General features: G+C 45.6%; 1 protein-coding gene across 3 annotated transcripts in view; it reads left to right on the forward strand.

Moving 5' to 3' along the window:
- The window catches only part of LOC139553881 (arf-GAP with SH3 domain, ANK repeat and PH domain-containing protein 3-like), a 70765-nt gene that overhangs the window by 29564 nt on the left and 21337 nt on the right, over window positions 1-19864 (forward strand). For 2 of the 3 annotated variants that reach the window (XM_071366634.1, XM_071366632.1), the window contains exons 4-17: window positions 11-85; window positions 929-978; window positions 1849-1966; window positions 3721-3806; window positions 4321-4396; window positions 6516-6602; window positions 6827-6936; window positions 9269-9338; window positions 12948-13035; window positions 13328-13376; window positions 15396-15562; window positions 16201-16334; window positions 16583-16674; window positions 19761-19864. The exon at window positions 19761-19864 is cut by the window's right edge and continues 89 nt beyond it. In XM_071366634.1, the coding sequence (XP_071222735.1) occupies window positions 11-85; window positions 929-978; window positions 1849-1966; window positions 3721-3806; window positions 4321-4396; window positions 6516-6602; window positions 6827-6936; window positions 9269-9338; window positions 12948-13035; window positions 13328-13376; window positions 15396-15562; window positions 16201-16334; window positions 16583-16674; window positions 19761-19864 (1306 nt within the window). The remainder of the gene's footprint in view (window positions 1-10; window positions 86-928; window positions 979-1848; window positions 1967-3720; window positions 3807-4320; window positions 4397-6515; window positions 6603-6826; window positions 6937-9268; window positions 9339-12947; window positions 13036-13327; window positions 13377-15395; window positions 15563-16200; window positions 16335-16582; window positions 16675-19760) is intronic. The other variant, XM_071366633.1, reaches the window with a different exon arrangement.

Raw genomic sequence — 19864 nt, forward strand, 5'->3', positions numbered from 1 at the left:
TGTCTTCCAGGTCCAGAATTTGAACAATATAATCTCTTTTCCCTTGGAGAATGTCTTGAAGAGTGAGCTTAGAGACAGCAGACTGGTGAGTAACCCTACTGTAGTGTACACTACATAGTGGAACACTTCTGTCTCCTCTACTGTGTCTGTAAAGTAATCTAGACAATAAGAGATACATCTAGGGCCTCCCGAGGGGCACAGCAGTCTAAGGCACTGCATCGCAGTGTTGCGGCGTCACTACAGCCTGGGGTTTGATCCCAGGCTGTGTCACAACTGGCTGTGACCGGGAGTTCCATAGGGCGGCGCACAATTGGCCCAGTGTCGTCCGGGTTAGGGAAGGGTTTGGCCAGGGGAGCTTTACTTGGCTCATCGCACTCTAGCGACTCCTTGTGGCGGGCCGGGTACCTCCAGGCTGACTCTGGTCTTCAGTTGAACGTTGTTTCCTCCGACACATTGGTGCAAATTGCTTCCGGGTTTAGCGAGCGGGTGTTAAGAAGCGCGGCTTGGCGGGTCATGTTTCGGAGGACGCATGACTCGACCTTTGCCTCTCCCGGGCCAAAAGCTACAGGTACTAGGGCCTGGAGTTTTACCAGGCCAGGCTTCCTTGTCCTACTTAATGAGAGGTCATTCACCAGCAATAGGTTTTGTTATTGGTACAGTAAACCCCATTGTTGAAGTGTCATATAAGGTGTATGAAGGGGCCAGAGCCTACTATTCACAGTCAAATGTAATCTAAGTTTGGGGCCCCTGGGTCCTGTGACTGTACAGTGTTCTGTGACTGTACAGTGTCCTGTGACTGTACAGTGTTCTGTGACTGTACAGTGTTCTGTGACTGTCCACACTTCAGATAATATAGACGCAGTGTTTATTTGACTTGTCCGGAGCGCAGCCCAACTGAACTATCGGTCTTCTGTCTTCTCTTCTTTAGGAGTTGAAGAAACAGTTGGAGAAGAGCTGGAAGGATTATGACATCAAAGTGTGAGTTGATATCATTCTACCAAAGTGATTATGAGGGAAGTAGTCTTCCATAGGGTTTGTGGTGCCTCTCAGAAAGATGAAAAGAGAGTGTTACTGTACACCCATCCAGTCATGTTCTGGTTTTAAGTCAATGTAATATAAGAATGGGGTTTCACCTCCACTCTCCCTTATCCTTTCTCCTGTTTCCTCAGGTGAAATAGTTGGAAGGAGGGAGTTTGTTACAGGAATATGATGTTTAAAATGGCCAAGATTAGGGCAGTAAATACCTGTAAATCCACCCGTATCTCTTTCTATCATTCACACACAGACATGCACACACTCACACCTCATCCCAAGACAATTCTACAGATATCTAATGCACTGTCCTTTCACTCGTCAGCATCTGTGTCCACGAATGTTGACGTTGAGTCCGTCTCCATTTAACAATGCTCTTTTCTTTCATTGAACGGTATCAATAAAGATGCTTTACAGTCTAAAGTCCTCTACCTCGCTCTACCTCTCTCTCTCTCTCTCTCTCTCTCTCTCTGTCTCTCTCTCGGTCTCTCTACCTCTCTCTCTGTCTCTCTACCTCTGTCTCTCTACCTCTGTCTCTCTACCTCTGTCTCTCTACCTCTGTCTCTCTACCTCTCTCTCTACCCCTCTCTCTCTCTCTCTCTCTCTCTCTCTCTCTCTCTCTCTCTCTCTCTCTTTCTCTTTCTCTTTTTTCTCTCTCTCTCTCTCTCTCTCTCTCTCTCTCTCTCTCTCTCTCTCTACCTCTGTCTCTCTACCTCTGTCTCTCTACCTCTCTCTTTCTCTACCTCTCTCTCTCTCTACCTCTCTCTTTCTCTACATTTCTCTCTCTACCTCTCTCTACCTCTCTCTCTATCTCAGTGGGAAGCTGGAGAGGAGGGAGAAGAGCCGTCAGCCGGGCCTGATCAGGATGGAGGGATACGAGGTGACGGAGGACATGGAGCGAGAGAGGAGGACCTTCCAGCTGCAGATGTGTGAGGTGAGGACACAGAGCTGGGACGGACACACACGTAGTAAAGTTACCCATAGACACTGATCTAAAGTCTTGGTAATAGTGGTGATAAAACCACTACTACTAACACAGCTAATACCACTACTAACACTGCTAATACCACTACTAACACTGCTAACACAACACCACTACTACCACTAACACTGCCAATGCCGCTAACACCACTGCTACCGCTAACGCCGCTAACACCAGTACTAACGCTGCTAACACCACTACTACCGCTAACGCCGATAACGCTGCAACTACCGCTAACGCCGCTAACACTGCTAATACCGCTAATGCTGATAACACCACTACTACCACTAACGGCGCTAACACTGCTAATACCGCTAACGCCACTACTAACACAACTACCACTAACACTGCTACTACCACCACTAACACTGCTAATACCGCTAACACCACTACTACCATTAACACTGCTAATACCACTAATGCCGCTAACACCACTACTACTACCACTAACAGCACTACTACTACGGCAAACGGCGCTAATGCCACTTATTCCACTAATGCCACTAATACTTACGGGTAGGTTTGGGGGATGGGAATCTGATCCTAGATCTGTGCATATGGACAATTTCTCCCCTGAACGGCACAGATCGTGTCAAGGTGGGGGAGGATGCCAGACCCAGACTAGACTGTGAAATGTAAAAATGTGCAGTACAGATTGGAAATGGCACTGAAGCCAATGCTAAGCTCAGTTAAAGTCCACAGTTACACTTTACGAGCGTAGGGGAATTTACTCTTTAGTTGGACTCTCTGTGAGGCCAGCTGCTGAGATGGGTGGAGAAGTAGAGGAGGAGAATTCCCCCCCCCCCTTCTCCAAGGCCCTTGTCTGGGTCATGTTCATTATGGCACACAAGAGAAAACATTTGAAAACATGCAACTGAAAACGAAAATACGTTTTTGGATAAGTCGAGGTTGTACATTCCTTCCACTGGGCACAAACGTCAGTTCAACATCCAGTTTGGATTTACATTTGGTTGAGTTGTCACCATGTCATTGGATCTAGCTTAAAAGTTGGGTAAAAAAACCCGTCTTTACGTTGATTACTTTTTGCAAATCCAATCTGTTTTCAACGTTGATTCAACATCATCACACTAATCGTGTTTTGGTTGAAATGATGTGGAAACAACGTTGATTCTACCAGTTTTTGCCCAGTGGGCTGTTTCAGTCCGTTTTGCCCCATTTGGTGCATAATAAACATGACCCAGCACAGCCGCAGACAGACAGTTTTAAACAAGGCTTTATGGAGCAGAGACACAGCAGACTGCAGTCATTCCTTCCAAAAGCAGCAGAGAGCTCCTTCAGCTGGCTCTCACCAAGGCATTTCCCTTTTAAAGCAACATTTAAAACACTTCAAACAGTTCAAAAAATGGATCAGGTAAAAAAACACACCCTGAAACTGTTCTATGCCGTGTCATGTTTAGGCTATGTCCTGAGAAGCATATTGTCTATGGCAGGAGAGACTTGTTCATATGAAAGTCTAGTATTTTTCCTGCCCATGTGTCCTGACCAGGAAAAACTCTGTGCCCAAGTTACAGTCTACAACTAAGACCAGGAGTGTTTCCTGAACAGACAGTACATTTCTCCTACCATGATTTAAATCAGTAAAATGATACCCAACGGTTTATAACCAGTGTGACCGTTTCTGAACCTGAAACCAGCTCTGTAACCATGGTTACTAATCCAGTACTTTCGTCCTCTGGTTTGTCCAGTATCTACTGAAGATCCAGGAGCTGAGGGTACGTCAGGGTCCAGACCTGCTCCAGAGTCTCATCAAGTACTTCCAGGCCCAGCTCAAGTAAGTTCTCCTTCTATGCTTTAATGCCCCTTTTTCACGCTACTGAGCCAAGCCGAGCTGTACTGCACTATAGTCTAAAAGAAAACATTTTAAGAAAATGTAATATCAAAGACAGTACGGTTCTGGTTGGTCCTATAGTGTGAATCGTAAGAGTACTCGCTGGACTCATTTGGCCTTATGGGAAGCGTATGGCTTTCATATCTCCCTGCTACTACTCATATGTAACAGCACCAAGATCTTACCTCAGGAATGTTACTGTGGTTTCTGGTGTCAAATGTTGTGGCTGTTTGGTTTTGGCTTCCTTTTACTAGGTATTGCCACGCTACTTAACAATTTTGTTCCATATGTTATATGTGTTCTGTGTGTGTGTGTGTGTGTGTGTGTGTGTGTGTGTGTGTGTGTGTGTGTGTGTGTGTGTGTGTGTGTGTGTGTGTGTGTGTGTGTGTGTGTGTGTGTGTACCTGAGTGTTATGGTCGACATCCACCAATGACTCAGTATTGTTGTATCATCTCAGTTTTTTCCAGGACGGCTTGAAAGCTGCCGAGAACCTTAGTCCCTTTGTGGAGAAGCTGGCTACATCGGTGCACATGGTAGTAACAACCGATTTGTTTTGTTTTGTCTGTCTACCTACCTGTCTGTCTGTCTGTCTCACACACACACACACACACACACACTAACTACCAACTCCAACTGGACCTTAGTCATCAGCTGCTACTGAAGTCCTGTACAGACACTAACAGATTATGCATCGCTGCAGACAAACCTCCTAAACCTCAACCTCGTCTCTCCTCCCAGACTTTCCCAACACACGGTCTGTCCATGACCGTGCAATTCCTATGCAATTCCTATAACTGCTCCTTCATTCCTGAAAGGGAAACCAAAATTATTCCCCAATTTCATTGGAGGTACGGGCCCTTATGCTATAATCGCCTAGACAGGCTTTCCAAACCAGACCAGACATTTTCCTGCCCATATCCCCCAACTGCCAAACCAGGAGACTATCACTCAGTACCGGTTATGGTTGTCAGGGTTACATGGCAGTGGTGTGGAAATATTTAATGGCATGGTGTGGTGGTTATACTGAGCCTGGTCCACCTTAAATGACATGGTGTGGTGGTTATACTGAGCCTGGTCCACCTTAAATGACATGGTGTGGTGGTTATACTGAGCCTGGTCCACCTTAAATGGCATGGTGTGGTCGTTATGCTGAGCCTGGTCCACCTTAAATGGCAGGGTGTGGTCGTTATGCTGAGCCTGGTCCACCTTAAATGGCATGGTGTGGTCGTTATGCTGAGCCTGGTCCACCTTAAATGACATGGTGTGGTCGTTATGCTGAGCCTGGTCCACCTTAAATGACATGGTGTGGTGGTTATGCTGAGCCTGGTCCACCTTAAATGACATGGTGTGGTGGTTATACTGAGCCTGGTCCACCTTAAATGACATGGTGTGGTGGTTATGCTGAGCCTGGTCCATCTTAAATGACATGGTGTGGTGGTTATACTGAGCCTGGTCCACCTTAAATGGAATGGTGTGGTCGTTATACTGAGCCTGGTGGTGTGGTCGTTATGCTGAGCCTGGTCCACCTTAAATGACATGGTGTGGTGGTTATACTGAGCCTGGTCCACCTTAAATGACATGGTGTGGTGGTTATACTGAGCCTGGTCCACCTTAAATGACATGGTGTGGTGGTTATACTGAGCCTGGTGGTGTGGTGGTTATACTGAGCCTGGTCCACCTTAAATGACATGGTGTGGTGGTTATACTGAGCCTGGTCCACCTTAAATGACATGGTGTGGTCGTTATACTGAGCCTGGTGGTGTGGTCGTTATGCTGAGCCTGGTGGTGTGGTCGTTATGCTGAGCCTGGTGGTGTGGTCGTTATACTGAGCCTGGTCCACCTTAAATGACATGGTGTGGTGGTTATACTGAGCCTTTTCCACCTAGTGGTTTACTGACCTAGTGTCGGGTTACTCACTCACTCACTCACTCACTCACTCACTCACTCACTCACTCACTCACTCACTCACTCACTCACTCACTCACTCACTCACTCACTCACACACTCACACACTCACACACTCACTCTCACTCTCTCTCAACAGACACTTGAGTTTAATGAGAGTGTCAGTGGTTCTTCTTGCTCTACATGGTTGGAAAAGGGGCAAGCTCGGGCACGCTGTTTCTCAGGTTCAAGGAAGAATTATGGAAAAGAAACCTGTTGGGACTTTTTCACGGTTCACCTAAACGTTTTTGTGTTGTTATCCTGTTTGATTTGGCAAGACAGCACAAATTGATATGGGACCAGGCTAAGATGGGGACCCAGAAACCAAAGACTGTTCTAGTATGCTCTGTTACACTTTATTTTGCAACATTATGCAAAGCTTGGTTTAATAGCTGTCCACACCCATTGATTGGGAACAGATCAGCAAAGCTACCCATCCCAAATCCATTCTTTTTGAGAGACAGTTGGCGTTGTGAAAAGCTAGTGCACGCCACGTACACCAGCAACTCCCTCCAAATGCTCCCAATATATTAGCCAAATCAGTGTCTGTTTATATAGTAGCTACAGTAGATTGCATTCAGCTGATCTGTCTTGTGTGTGTGTGTGTGTGTGTGTGTGTGTGTGTGTGTGTGTGTGTGTGTGTGTGTGTGTGTGTGTGTGTGTGTGTGTGTGTGTGTGTGTGTGTGTGTGTGTGTGTGTGTGCGGTAGGTGCGTCAGGACCAGGAAGAAGAGGTGAGACAGCTCTCTCAGCTACGAGACTCCCTAAGACTGCTGCTACAGATGGAGGGGAAAGAGGTACTGTTCATTAGGCACCAAACGGAAGAAAACTGACTGAAACAGAGATGGGGACTACCTGGGCTTGTCCAATAAGAAGTGTTCATTTTCCGTTGGAAAATGCTTTAAACATTTTCCATTGCTTGCCCTAATGAACACAACCCTGGTGGGTGGTTAAAAAAAAAGAAAACTAATCATAGTCAATCTATATTGTAATAAAGTATTTTTCTCCCGTTTTGTCCCAGGAGTACCAGACCAGAAAGAACTCTGGTAATGGCTACAGCATCCACCAGCCTCAAGGCAACAAGAAGTATGGTACGGAGAAGTCAGGCTTCCTACAGAAGAGGAGTGACGGGTGAGTCTGTCTGGAGATTGTGGAAAATACTGACCGTGTACTGAAAACACACAAGGCTCCACTTCCAGCATTAACCCCAATAGAAGGATTCTGTTAGCCTGTGTAACGGAGATTAGACCGTGCTGTGAGCTCACTTCACAGCCAGCTTGAAATGTTGCCAATGGTGCTATCGAATTGGATCCTTTTCTATAGCTCAACTGGTTTTTATGTTGTCAAGCGGGCGGTCTCATGTGTTGGTGAGGCAGAGGACCGTGGTTCAAGCCCAGTCAGAGGCAAGTTTAAGGGAGGCGGCGCTATATGATAAGCTAGCACACATTGGATTTGGCAAGACGGCACAAACCGACCCGGAACTAGGCTAGGATTCCACAGGCTGTTTTATGGTTGTGACTAGTACAGGTACGGACGAGATTAACCATTGAACTACCACGGAAGTTTGGACTTGATGATCAGTCGGAGTCAGATATCTAGTTGAGTTCTCTAAGTAAAAATCAATAGTTTCACTGGCGATTTTGTTTATTTCTGATTTAAATATCTGTGTACTGTTGCTTGTATCCATAGACACTTCTTCACAATTCTAGCTAGCTAAATCGATATAAACAAACGGTAGTGCACAATGTATTAATCATATTTATCCTATCATGTAAGGAGGTGGGAAATAAACATCAAAACGAATCTCCAGTGAACAGATACAATAGAACCAAGCCAATTCGTCCTGCTAAATGCCAATGCTGCCTAAATATGGTATGTTCAAATCAAAACTCTCCCCCTACTGACAACCTGTTGCTGTCCTACCGCTAGAGGCTAGCTAGCTATCGCCTTAGCAACGAAAGTGCCCTCCCCATCTCATCGTCTGGCTTTAAAACTTCCAAAATCAAGTTCAGTGGTAAATCTTGTCTGTAGCTGTACTCCATCTAGTCACAACCCTGTTTTATGGCTATCATATTATCCACTTTATATGGCTCAAGTTCAGGGTTCCTGACCCATAGATTCTTCAGGCAATGATCCAGTGATGTATACATATGGTATATGATATTAGGATATCTATGGGGTTAACATGGGAGCAGGCCTGAGCAGGGTTAGGGTTAAGGTTAGGCCTCAGCAGGGTTAGGGTTAAGGTTAGGCCTGAGCAGGGTTAGGGTTAAGGTTAGGCCTCAGCAGGGTTAGGGTTAAGGTTAGGCCTGAGCAGGGTTAGGGTTAAGGTTAGGCCTGAGCAGGGTTAGGGTTAAGGTTAGGCCTCAGCAGGGTTAGGGTTAAGGTTAGGCCTCAGCAGGGTTAGGGTTAAGGTTAGGCCTGAGCAGGGTTAGGGTTAAGGTTAGGCCTCAGCAGGGTTAGGGTTAAGGTTAGGCCTCAGCAGGGTTAGGGTTAAGGTTAGGCCTCAGCAGGGTTAGGGTTAAGGTTAGGCCTCAGCAGGGTTAGCCTAGTGGGTTAGAGCGTTGGACTAGTAACCGAAAGGTTGCAAGTTCAAATCCCCGAGCTGACAAGGTACCAATCTGTCGTTCTGCCCCTGAACAGGCAGTTAACCCACTGTTCCTAGGCCGTCATTGAAAATAAGAATTTGTTCTTAACTGACTTGCCTAGATAAATAAAGGTAAAATAAAAAATAAAAATAATAAAAGGGTTAAGGTTAGGCCTGAGCAGGGTTAGGGTTAAGGTTAGGCCTCAGCAGGGTTAAGGTTAGGCCTGAGCAGGGTTAAGGTTAGGCCTCAGCAGGGTTAGGGTCTGTAGCAGGGTGCAGCGTGACATTATGGAGAGGCTGGGTGGGAGGGGTGGGGGCACAGTGCTATGTCAGCCCCAGCTGGTCTTCATTATTCTGGGGTTTGGATCCTGGCGAAGAGGCCTGGCTGGATGAGTGGATTCAGCTACTCCAGCTAACCCAGGTCATAAAGAGAGGAGAGAGAGAAAGGGAAAGAGAGTAAAGAGAGAGGAGAAAGAAGAGAGAGAGAGAGAGGGGTAGGAGAGAGAAAAAGAGAGAGAGAGAGAGAGAAAGAGTGAGGAGAGAGAGAGAGAGAGAGAGAGAGAGAGAGAGAGAGAGAGAGAGAGAGAGAGAGAGAGAGAGAGTAAAGAGAGAGAGAGAGACAGGGGTAGCCTGGAAGTCTAAAACAGTCCTATGTCTCCATTCCAGCCCCTCTCTCCTTGTTCTCAGAGCATTAGATTACAGTGTGATAACATAGGGGGGATGTGAGTCAGTTGGGGAAACGAACTTGTATTCCTAGATATGATGAGTAAGCTTGATGGTACTGTAGATATACAGTAAGTTATGCCTGACTTAGAATGTGGTCTGAGTCTCTTCCTCTCTCTCGTGCACTCTGTCTCCCTCCCTCCCTCCCTCCAGGATTAGGAAGGTTTGGCAGAAGAGGAAGTGTGGTGTCAAGTACGGCTGTCTGACCATCTCCCACAGCACGGTGAGACTCAACATGTCATGTGGCCTTTTAGTTGACATCTCATTCACCTCTCATATCCTGTACCCAATACAGTATATAAACCATACAGTAAAAGCTCAGTGCCAAAAGTAATCCTCAAACTACTGTATACTTGACTACCTGTAACTTTAAATCAGTCGCCAACAGGGCTGACATCCCATTTAGGTTCTTCAAAGTAGCCGCCCTTTGCCTTGATGACAGCTTTGCACACTCTTGGCATTCTCTCAGCCAGCTTCACCTGGAATGCTTTTCCAACAGTCTTGAAGGAGTTCCCACATATGCTGAGCACTTGTTGCCTGCTTTTCCTCCACTCAGTGGTTCAACTCATCCCAAAACATCTCAATTGGTTTGAGGTCGGGTGATTGTGGAGGCCAGGTTATCTGATGCAGACCTCCATCACTCCTTCTTGTCAAATAGCCCTTACATAGCCTGGAGGTGTGTTTTGGGTCATTGTCCTGTTGAAAAATAAATGATAGTCCCACAAAGCGCAAACCAAATGGGATGGCGTATCGCTGCAGAATGCTGTGGTAGCCATGCTGGTTAAATGTGCCTTGAATTCGAAATAAATCAGACAGTGTCACCAGCAAAGCATCCCCACACCATCTCACCTCCTCCTCCATGCTTCACCTACAGTACTCTGCGTCTCACAAAGACATGGCGGTTGGAACCAAAAATCTAAAATTTGGACTCATCAGACCAAAGGACAGATTTCCACCGGTCTGATATCCATTGCTAATTCTTCTTGGCCCAAGCAAGTCTCTTCTTCTTATTGGTGTCCTTTAGTAGTGGTTTCTTTTCAGCAATTCGACCACAAAGGCCTGATTTACGCAGTCTCTTCTGAACAGTTGATGTTGAGATGTGTCTGTTACTTGAACTCTGTGAAGCATTTATTTGGGCTGGTAACTCTAATGAACTTATCCTCTGCAGCAGAGGTAACTCTGAGTCTTCCTTTACTGTGACGGTCCTCATGAGAGCCAGTTTCATCATAGCGTTTGATGGTTTTTGCGACTGCACTTGAAGAAACTTTTAAAGTTCTTGAAATGTTCCGTATTGACTGACCTTCATGTGTTAAAGTAATGATGGACTGTCGTTTCTCTTTGCTTATTTGAGCTGTTATTGCCATAATATGGACTTGGTCTGTTACCAAATAGGGCTATCTTCTGTATACCCCCTACCTTGTCACAACACAACTGATTGGCTCAAACGCATTAAGAAGGAAAGAAATTTCCCTATTTAACTTTTAACAAGTCACACCTGTTAATTAATGAAGCTGGTTGAGAGAATGCCAATAGTGTGCAAAGCTGTCATCAAGGCAAAGGGTGGCAACTTACAAGAATCTCAAATATAAAATATATTTTGATTTGTTTAACACTGTTTGGGGTTACTACATGATTCCATACATGTTATTTCATAGTTTTGATGTCTTCACTATTTTTCTACATTGTAGAAAATAGTAAAAATTCAAATAAAACTTGAATGATTAGGTGTGTCCAAACTTTTGACTGGTACTGTATATATACAGAAATGAGACAGATCCTGCCTGTTTGTGTAATAGCCTACTGATTCCATAAGCACCAAGCCTCAAGCAACCATTTCACAAACTCGGTTGTTTTTAATCTTTCCTGTAATAAAGGCTTGACACTTATTTTTGTTAGACCAGCCTCTCTGGTATTATTTATAATTTATTTAGCGTTGTTTACATCGTTTTAAATTGTCTGTTTTTATTTATTTATAATAATAATAACCCTCCTTTTTCCTTGATCTCCATATTGCTATTTATTATTATGATCATCATTATAATAATAGGTAATGTCACTGTCATTAGCAGCCTTGTATAACCACCATCGAGCTGTAGGCCTGAGAGCGCTTCCTGTTTAGTCTTAATACCGTCACTTACTTAGGCCTATATTTCAATCAATTGATTGGTCGAAAGAACAGACGACTCTTGGTCGACCAAGATTTTTGTTGTTTTTGGGGACAGCCCTAGTCGCCAGGTTGCTGATGCTCTTGAAATGTACTATAGTTAAGCCAAGCTGTACTGGGCTGGCCTAGTAATGCATACTCTTAAATTATTCAGACCCCTTCACTAATTCCACATTTTGTTACGTTACAGCCTTGTTCTAAAATGTTTGTAATTTTTTTTTATTCTGCATCAATCTACACACTACCCCATAATGACAAAGCAAAAACGGGTTTTAGAAATTGTAGCAAATTTTATTTAAAAATACCTTATTTACATAACTATTCAGACCCTTTGCTATGAGACTCGAAATTGAGTTCAGGTGCATCCTGTTTCCATTGATCATCCTTGAGATGTTTCTACAACTTGTTTTGTCTGTAGAGCTCCGAGACAGGATTGTGTCGAGGCACAGATCTGGGGATGGGTACCAAAACATTTCTTCAGCATTGTAGGTCCCCAAGAACACTGTGGCCTCCACAATTCTTCAATAGAAGAAATTTGGAACCACTAAGACTCTTCCCAGAGCTGGTCACCCAGCCAGCAATCGAGGGAGAAGCACGGTGACCAAGAACCCGATGGTCACTCTGACAGAGCTCCAGAGTTCCTCTGTGGAGATGGGAGAAACTTCCAGAAGGACAACCATCTCTGCAGCACTCCACCAATCCAGCTTTTATGGGAGAGTGGCCAGACGGAAGCCACTCCTCAGTAAAAGGCACATGACAGCGCGCTTGGAGTTTGCCAAAAGGCACTTAAAGGACTCTCAGACCATGAGAAACAAAATTCTCTGGTCTGATGAAACCAAGATTGAACTCTTTGGCCTGAATTTCTGGAGGAAACCAGGCACCGCTAATCACCTGGCCAATACCATCCCTACGTTGAAGCATGGTGGTGGCAGCATCATGCCGTGGGTATGTTTTTCAGTGGCAGGGACTGGGAGACTAGTCAGGATCGAGGGAAAGATGAACGGAGCAAAGTACAGAGAGATCCTTGATGAAATCCTGCTCCAGGCTCACCTTCCAACAGGACAACGACCCTAAGCACATAGAAGACAAGGCAGGAGTGGCTTTGGGACAAGTCTCTGAATGTCCTTGAGTGGTCCAGCCAGAGCCCGGATTTGAACCTGATCTAACATCTCTGGAGAGACCTGAAAAGAGACCTGAAAATAGTTCCAACCTGACAGAGGTTGAGAGGATCTGCAGAAAAGAATGGGAGAAACTCCCCAAATACAGGTGTGCCAAGCTTGTTGTGTCATACCCAAGAAGACTTGAGGCTGTGCTTTAACAAAGTAGTAAGGTAAGGGTCTGAATACTTATGCAAATGTGATATTTCAGTTTTTACATTATTTTATACATTTGCAAAAATTTCTGAACCTGTTTTTGCTTTGTAATTATGGAATATTGTGTGTAGATTGATGAGGAAAAAATATATTTAATCAATTTTAGAATAAGGCTGTAACGTAACAAAATGTGGAAAAAGTGAAGGGTTCTGAACACTTTCCGAATGCCCTGTATACCATAGTTGTTGGGACCATTCTGGAAAAGACGATGTGAAAAGCTAGCATCTGAGCCAGCGTAGTAAAGTGTGTGTCAGCCCTAGGGTGGGAATTGACCCCAGTGTCGTTGGTTCCACAGATCAACCGACCACCTGCGAAGCTCAACCTCCTGACCTGTCAGGTGCGCCCCAACCCCGATGAGAGGAGGACCTTTGACCTGGTCACACGTAGGTTCACCCCTCCTTGACCTCTCACCTCTCTCCACATAACTATGGTCTGAGCTGTGTGCAAGTGCATTTGCCTGTCTATGTGTGTGTGTTTGTCTGAGCCTGTGTATGTAATGGAAAGACGGTGCAGAGAGGCGAGTCTCCCTCAACCGATCCTCTCTCTGTGTCTGTGAATCAGGTTTTCCCCTTGTATGTATCCCCTGGAATGTAGTCTACTGCACTCTCTCTGTCGTCCTCCTTTCTCTCTCCTCTCCTGTCCCTCTAAATTCACACCTATCTTTCCTCTCTCCAGATAATCGGACGTACCATTTCCAAGCTGAGGACGAGCAGGAATGCATGATGTAAGCACAGCACTGGAATCCCTCCTCGTTTATATACAAGTATTCTAAATACACTGGAATCCCTCCTTGTTTCTAAACAAGCATTGTTCTAAATACACTGGAATCCCTCCTTGGATTTTTTTTCACTTCGAAGGTGTGGGGTAGGAAGTTTAGATCATTAAAATGCATTTTAATTCCAGGCTATTTGAACATTTTGAACGGGGAGTAAGACTTTTCTGTAGGCACGGTATATATCAATGAATTGGTGAGGGCATTAGAACAGTCTGTAGCACCGGGCCTCACCCTACTGTACTCTGAAGTCACATGTTTACAGATGATCTGGTGCTTCTGTCCCCACAAGGAGGGCCTACAGCAGCACCTATATCTTCTGAACAGATTATGTCAGACTTGGGGCCTGAGTAAATCTCAGTTAGACAAAAATAATGGTTGTCCAGTTGCCAGGACAACAAATACAAATTCTATCTAGACACTGTTGCCCTAGAGCACAGAAAGAACTATACCTATCTCGGCCTAAATATCAACACTACAGTTAATTTCCCGAAGTTACAACAATCGAGACAATGCACAAAGGGCTTTCTATGCCACCAAAAGGAACATAAAACTTGACATCCCAACCAGGATCTGGCTAAAAATACTTAAATCAGTTATAGAACCCAATACTCTCTGTGAAGTCTGGGGTCCGCTCACCAACCAAGAATTCACAAAATGGGACAAACACCCAATTGAGACTCTGCATGCAAAATTCTGCAAAAATGTCCTTTACTGTATGTACAACGCAAAACCCCAAACAATGCATGCAGGGCAGAATTAGGACTATACCCGCTAATTATCAATATCCAGAAAAGAGCTGTTAAATTCTACAACCACCTAAAAGGAAGCGAAGGCCACAGATTCCACCACAAAGCCCTCACCTACAGAGAGATGAACCTAGAGAAGAGTCCCCTCAGCCAGCTGGTTCTGGGGCTCTGTTCACAAACACCAACAGAGCCCACGACAGCAACACAATTAGACCAAACCAAATGATGAGAAAATAATTTGACACACTGGAAAGAAACATCAACCAATAAACAGAGCAAACTGGAATGTTATCTGGCCCTATACAGAGAGTACACAGTAGCAGAATACCTGACCACTGTGAATGACCCAAAATGAAGGAAAGCTTTGACTAGCATAGCCTTGCTATTGAGAGAGGCCACCGTAGGCAGACCTGGCTCTCGAGGCTATGTGCTTACTGGCCACAAAATGAGGTGGTATCTCAGCTTCACAAGAGCGGATAGCTAGTTTGGGTTGGGACCTCTCTCTGGAGCGTACAGAGCTGAGTAGGGGGTTTCTCGCCTCTCTTTATTTATTTGTATTTTATTTAACCAGGCAAGTCAGTTAAGAAAAAAAATCTTATTTACAATGACGGCGTACACCGGCCAAACCCTAACGACACTGGGCCAATTGTGCGCCGCCCTATGGGACTCCCAATCACGGACGGTTGTGATACAGCCTGGAATCAAACCAGGGTCTGTAGTGACGTCTCTAGCACTGAGATGCAGTGCCTTAGAACGCTGCGCCACTCGGGAGCCCCTCTTCCTCTTCTCCTCTCTGTGTGGGCCTCAGGATCAAGCCTTCGGATGTCATCTGTGTCTGTGGGGAGGAGAAGAAGAAGGAGGGAGGGTCAGCTGAAACAAAAACAACAAAAAGAAAGAAAAATGGAGAAGGAGAGGGATGAGAAAGAGAAAGGAGGTTTACTGCAGTGTGAATGTGCCAAGCTCTCAGTGGTACAATTATATACTTGGGTTAAAGACACACAGCTGCACACAGGACTATCATGTGGGCAGTCCGTGCTTTTGAAGCGCAGAATGTAGACCACCATAGTAGTTTCATTTTTTTTTTAAACAAGTGTACCGGTTGTCGTAGATCCATAAAAAAAATCAGGAAGACATTTCCCGGAAAGAATGACTTGTACTACAATACATAACTGTATAAACACTATATTGCATTGTTTAATCTCTCTCTCCTCCTCCCCCCCAGTTGGGTGTCGGTGCTGCAGAACAGTAAGGAGGAAGCCCTGAACACAGTGTTGGGAGGGGACCAGCCGCAGTTCCAGGATTCTGGGCTGCAGGAGCTGGCCAGGGCAGTCATCACCGAGCTTAGACACATGTCCGGCAACGAGGCCTGCGCCGACTGTGGAGCCCACGGTGAGACTGGTGGACAGGAGATAGTCAGTGGGAGGATTCATCGAGAGACTTTAGGATGTGCTCTTGTCCTGTCTCCACACTTAAAGAGACGGGTGGAGAATCAGGACACAGCCAGTAGGGCTGGGTGGTTCGAGCCCTGAATGCTGATTTGGCTGACAGCCGTGGTATTTTTAAGCAATAAGGCACGAGGGGGCGTGGTATATGGCCAATATACCGTGGCTAAGGGCTGTTCTTATCCACGACGCAACGCTGAGTACCTGGATACAGCCCTTAGCCGTGGTATATTGGCCATACACCACAAACCCCTGAGGTACCTTATTGTTATTATAAACTGGTTACCAACGTAATTAGAGCAGTAAAAATAAATATTTTATCATACCTGTGGTATACGGTCTGATATACAATGGCTGTCAGCCAATCAGCATTCAGAGCTCAAACCACCCAGTTTATAATAGACAATATACCATGTGTATGACAAAACATTTATTTTTACTGCTCTAATTCCGTTGCGTCGTGCCTAAGAACAGCTCTTAGCCCAGGTGTATTGGCCGTATACCAAACCCCCACGGGCCGTATTGCTTCAGTGTAAATCCAGTGTTAACTGTACTCGTCGTGTTCTGTCCCTGTGTTGTCAACAGACCCCACGTGGCTCTCCACTAACCTGGGCATCCTGACGTGCATAGAGTGTTCTGGGATCCACAGGGAGTTGGGAGTCCACTACTCCAGGATCCAGTCCCTCACGCTGGACATGCTCAGCACCTCCGAACTACTAGTAATGTTGACCCCGTCTTAGTCCCAATACACACACACTGATCTATACACACACACACCTCCATTTCTAAACAAGCGTTAGTTTTCTGAGCTCTGCTTTGGCTTTAGCTCAGCGTGCTAACTTGGTTTTTAGTTGTGATAATGCCATGGGTTAGATATGTGTTATTTGATGCACTGAAAGTTTAGTCCCTATACAGCTGTACTCACATATCTTGTATCCTAACGCCTCCACTCTCCGTCTGTCCACAGCTGGCAGTCAGTATAGGCAACACTCGCTTCAATGACATCATGGAGGCCAATCTTCCCAATGATTCCATCAAACCCCTCCCCCAGAGTGACATGTAAGTCCATTAATACGCCTCATACTTCAATCATGTTCTCATTGGTGGGGCAATCTTGGTTTGAAAGAACACATTTTGACAGAAGCCATATTGGCACCAAAAATTCCAAAACAATGACATTCAAGTGTTAAAGTGAGAATGTTGTAACAGAATGTTTGGTATCAACCAGGGTTGGGCTCAATTCAGTTCCTGAATCAACTGAATTGAACACAACCCTGGTGCCAACATGGAGGATATAGTTAACCAGCTGCTGGTGCCAACATGGTGGATATAGTTAACCAGTTGCTGGTGCCAACATGGAGGATATAGTTAAACAGTTGCTGGTGCCAACATGGTGGATATAGTTAACCAGTTGCTGGTGCCAACATGGAGGATATAGTTAACCAGCGGCTGGTGCCAACATGGTGGATATAGTTAACCAGTTGCTGGTGCCAACATGGAGGATATAGTTAACCAGCTGCTGGTGCCAACATGGTGGATATAGTTAACCAGTTGCTGGTGCCAACATGGAGGATATAGTTAAACAGTTGCTGGTGCCAACATGGTGGATATAGTTAACCAGTTGCTGGTGCCAACATGGAGGATATAGTTAACCAGCGGCTGGTGCCAACATGGTGGATATAGTTAACCAGTTGCTGGTGCCAACATGGAGGATATAGTTAACCAGCTGCTGGTGCCAACATGGTGGATATAGTTAACCAGTTGCTGGTGCCAACATGGAGGATATAGTTAACCAGCTGCTGGTGCCAACATGGTGGATATAGTTAACCAGTTGCTGGTGCCAACATGGAGGATATAGTTAACCAGCTGCTGGTGCCAACATGGTGGATATAGTTAACCAGTTGCTAGTGCCAACATGGTGGATATAGTTAAACAGTTGCTGGTGCCAACATGTTGGATATAGTTAACCAGTTGCTGGTGCCAACATGGAGGATATAGTTAACCAGCTGCTGGTGCCAACATGGAGGATATAGTTAACCAGCTGCTGGTGCCAACATGGAGGATATAGTTAACCAGTTGCTGGTGCCAACATGGAGGATATAGTTAACCAGCTGCTGGTGCCAACATGGTGGATATAGTTAACCAGCTGCTGGTGCCAACATGGTGGATATAGTTAACCAGTTGCTGGTGCCAACATGGAGGATATAGTTAACCAGCTGCTGGTGCCAACATGGAGGATATAGTTAACCAGCTGCTGGTGCCAACATGGAGGATATAGTTAACCAGTTGCTGGTGCCAACATGGAGGATATAGTTAACCAGCTGCTGGTGCCAACATGGTGGATATAGTTAACCAGCTGCTGGTGCCAACATGGTGGATATAGTTAACCAGTTGCTGGTGCCAACATGGAGGATATAGTTAACCAGTTGCTGGTGCCAACATGGTGGATATAGTTAACCAGCTGCTGGTGCCAACATGGAGGATATAGTTAACCAGCTGCTGGTGCCAACATGGTGGATATAGTTAAACAGTTGCTGGTGCCAACATGGTGGATATAGTTAACCAGCTGCTGGTGCCAACATGGAGGATATAGTTAACCAGTTGCTGGGGCCAACATGGAGGATATAGTTAACCAGTTGCTGGTGCCAACATGGTGGATATAGTTAACCAGCTGCTGGTGCCAACATGGAGGATATAGTTAACCAGTTGCTGGTGCCAACATGGAGGATATAGTTAAACAGTTGCTGGTGCCAACATGGAGGATATAGTTAACCAGCTGCTGGTGCCAACATGGAGGATATAGTTAACCAGCTGCTGGTGCCAACATGGAGGATATAGTTAACCAGTTGCTGGTGCCAACATGGAGGATATAGTTAACCAGCTGCTGGTGCCAACATGGAGGATATAGTTAACCAGCTGCTGGTGCCAACATGGTGGATATAGTTAACCAGCTGCTGGTGCCAACATGGTGGATATAGTTAACCAGCTGCTGGTGCCAACATGGAGGATATAGTTAACCAGTTGCTGGTGCCAACATGGTGGATATAGTTAACCAGCTGCTGGTGCCAACATGGTGGATATAGTTAACCAGCTGCTGGTGCCAACATGGAGGATATGGTTAACCAGCTGCTGGTGCCAACATGGAGGATATAGTTAACCAGTTGCTGGTGCCAACATGGAGGATATAGTTAACCAGTTGCTGGTGCCAACATGGTGGATATAGTTAACCAGCTGCTGGTGCCAACATGGAGGATATAGTTAAACAGTTGCTGGTGCCAACATGGAGGATATAGTTAACCAGCTGCTGGTGCCAACATGGAGGATATAGTTTACCAGTTGCTGGTGCCAACATGGAGGATATAGTTAACCAGCTGCTGGTGCCAACATAGAGGATATAGTTAACCAGTTGCTGGTGCCAACATGGTGGATATAGTTAACCAGCTGCTGGTGCCAACATGGTGGATATAGTTAACCAGCTGCTGGTGCCAACATGGAGGATATAGTTAACCAGCTGCTGGTGCCAACATGGTGGATATAGTTAACCAGTTGCTGGTGCCAACATGGTGGATATAGTTAACCAGTTGCTGGTGCCAACATGGAGGATATAGTTAACCAGCTGCTGGTGCCAACATGGAGGATATAGTTAACCAGTTGCTGGTGTCAACATGGTGGATATAGTTAACCAGTTGCTGGTGCCAACATGGAGGATATAGTTAACCAGTTGCTGGTGCCAACATGGTGGATATAGTTAACCAGTTGCTGGTGCCAACATGGTGGATATAGTTTACCAGTTGCTGGTGCCAACATGGAGGATATAGTTAACCAGTTGCTGGTGCCAACATGGTGGATATAGTTAACCAGTTGCTGGTGTCAACATGGTGGATATAGTTAACCAGTTGCTGGTGCCAACATGGAGGATATAGTTAACCAGCTGCTGGTGCCAACATGGTGGATATAGTTAACCAGTTGCTGGTGCCAACATGGAGGATATAGTTAACCAGCTGCTGGTGCCAACATGGTGGAAATAGTTAACCAGTTGCTGGTGCCAACATGGTGGATATAGTTAACCAGCTGCTGGTGCCAACATGGAGGATATAGTTAACCAGTTGCTGCATACCTATGGCTTTGTCCCGTTGTGCAACCAGGAATGCCAGGAAGGAGTATATCGTGGCCAAGTACGTGGAACGGCGCTACGTGCTGCACAGGGACCGGGACAGGGAGGAGGGTGAGCCGTGGCGTGTGTACGATG

Source organism: Salvelinus alpinus, chromosome 25 (genome assembly GCF_045679555.1).
Source record: "Salvelinus alpinus chromosome 25, SLU_Salpinus.1, whole genome shotgun sequence".
NCBI lineage: Eukaryota > Metazoa > Chordata > Actinopteri > Salmoniformes > Salmonidae > Salvelinus > Salvelinus alpinus.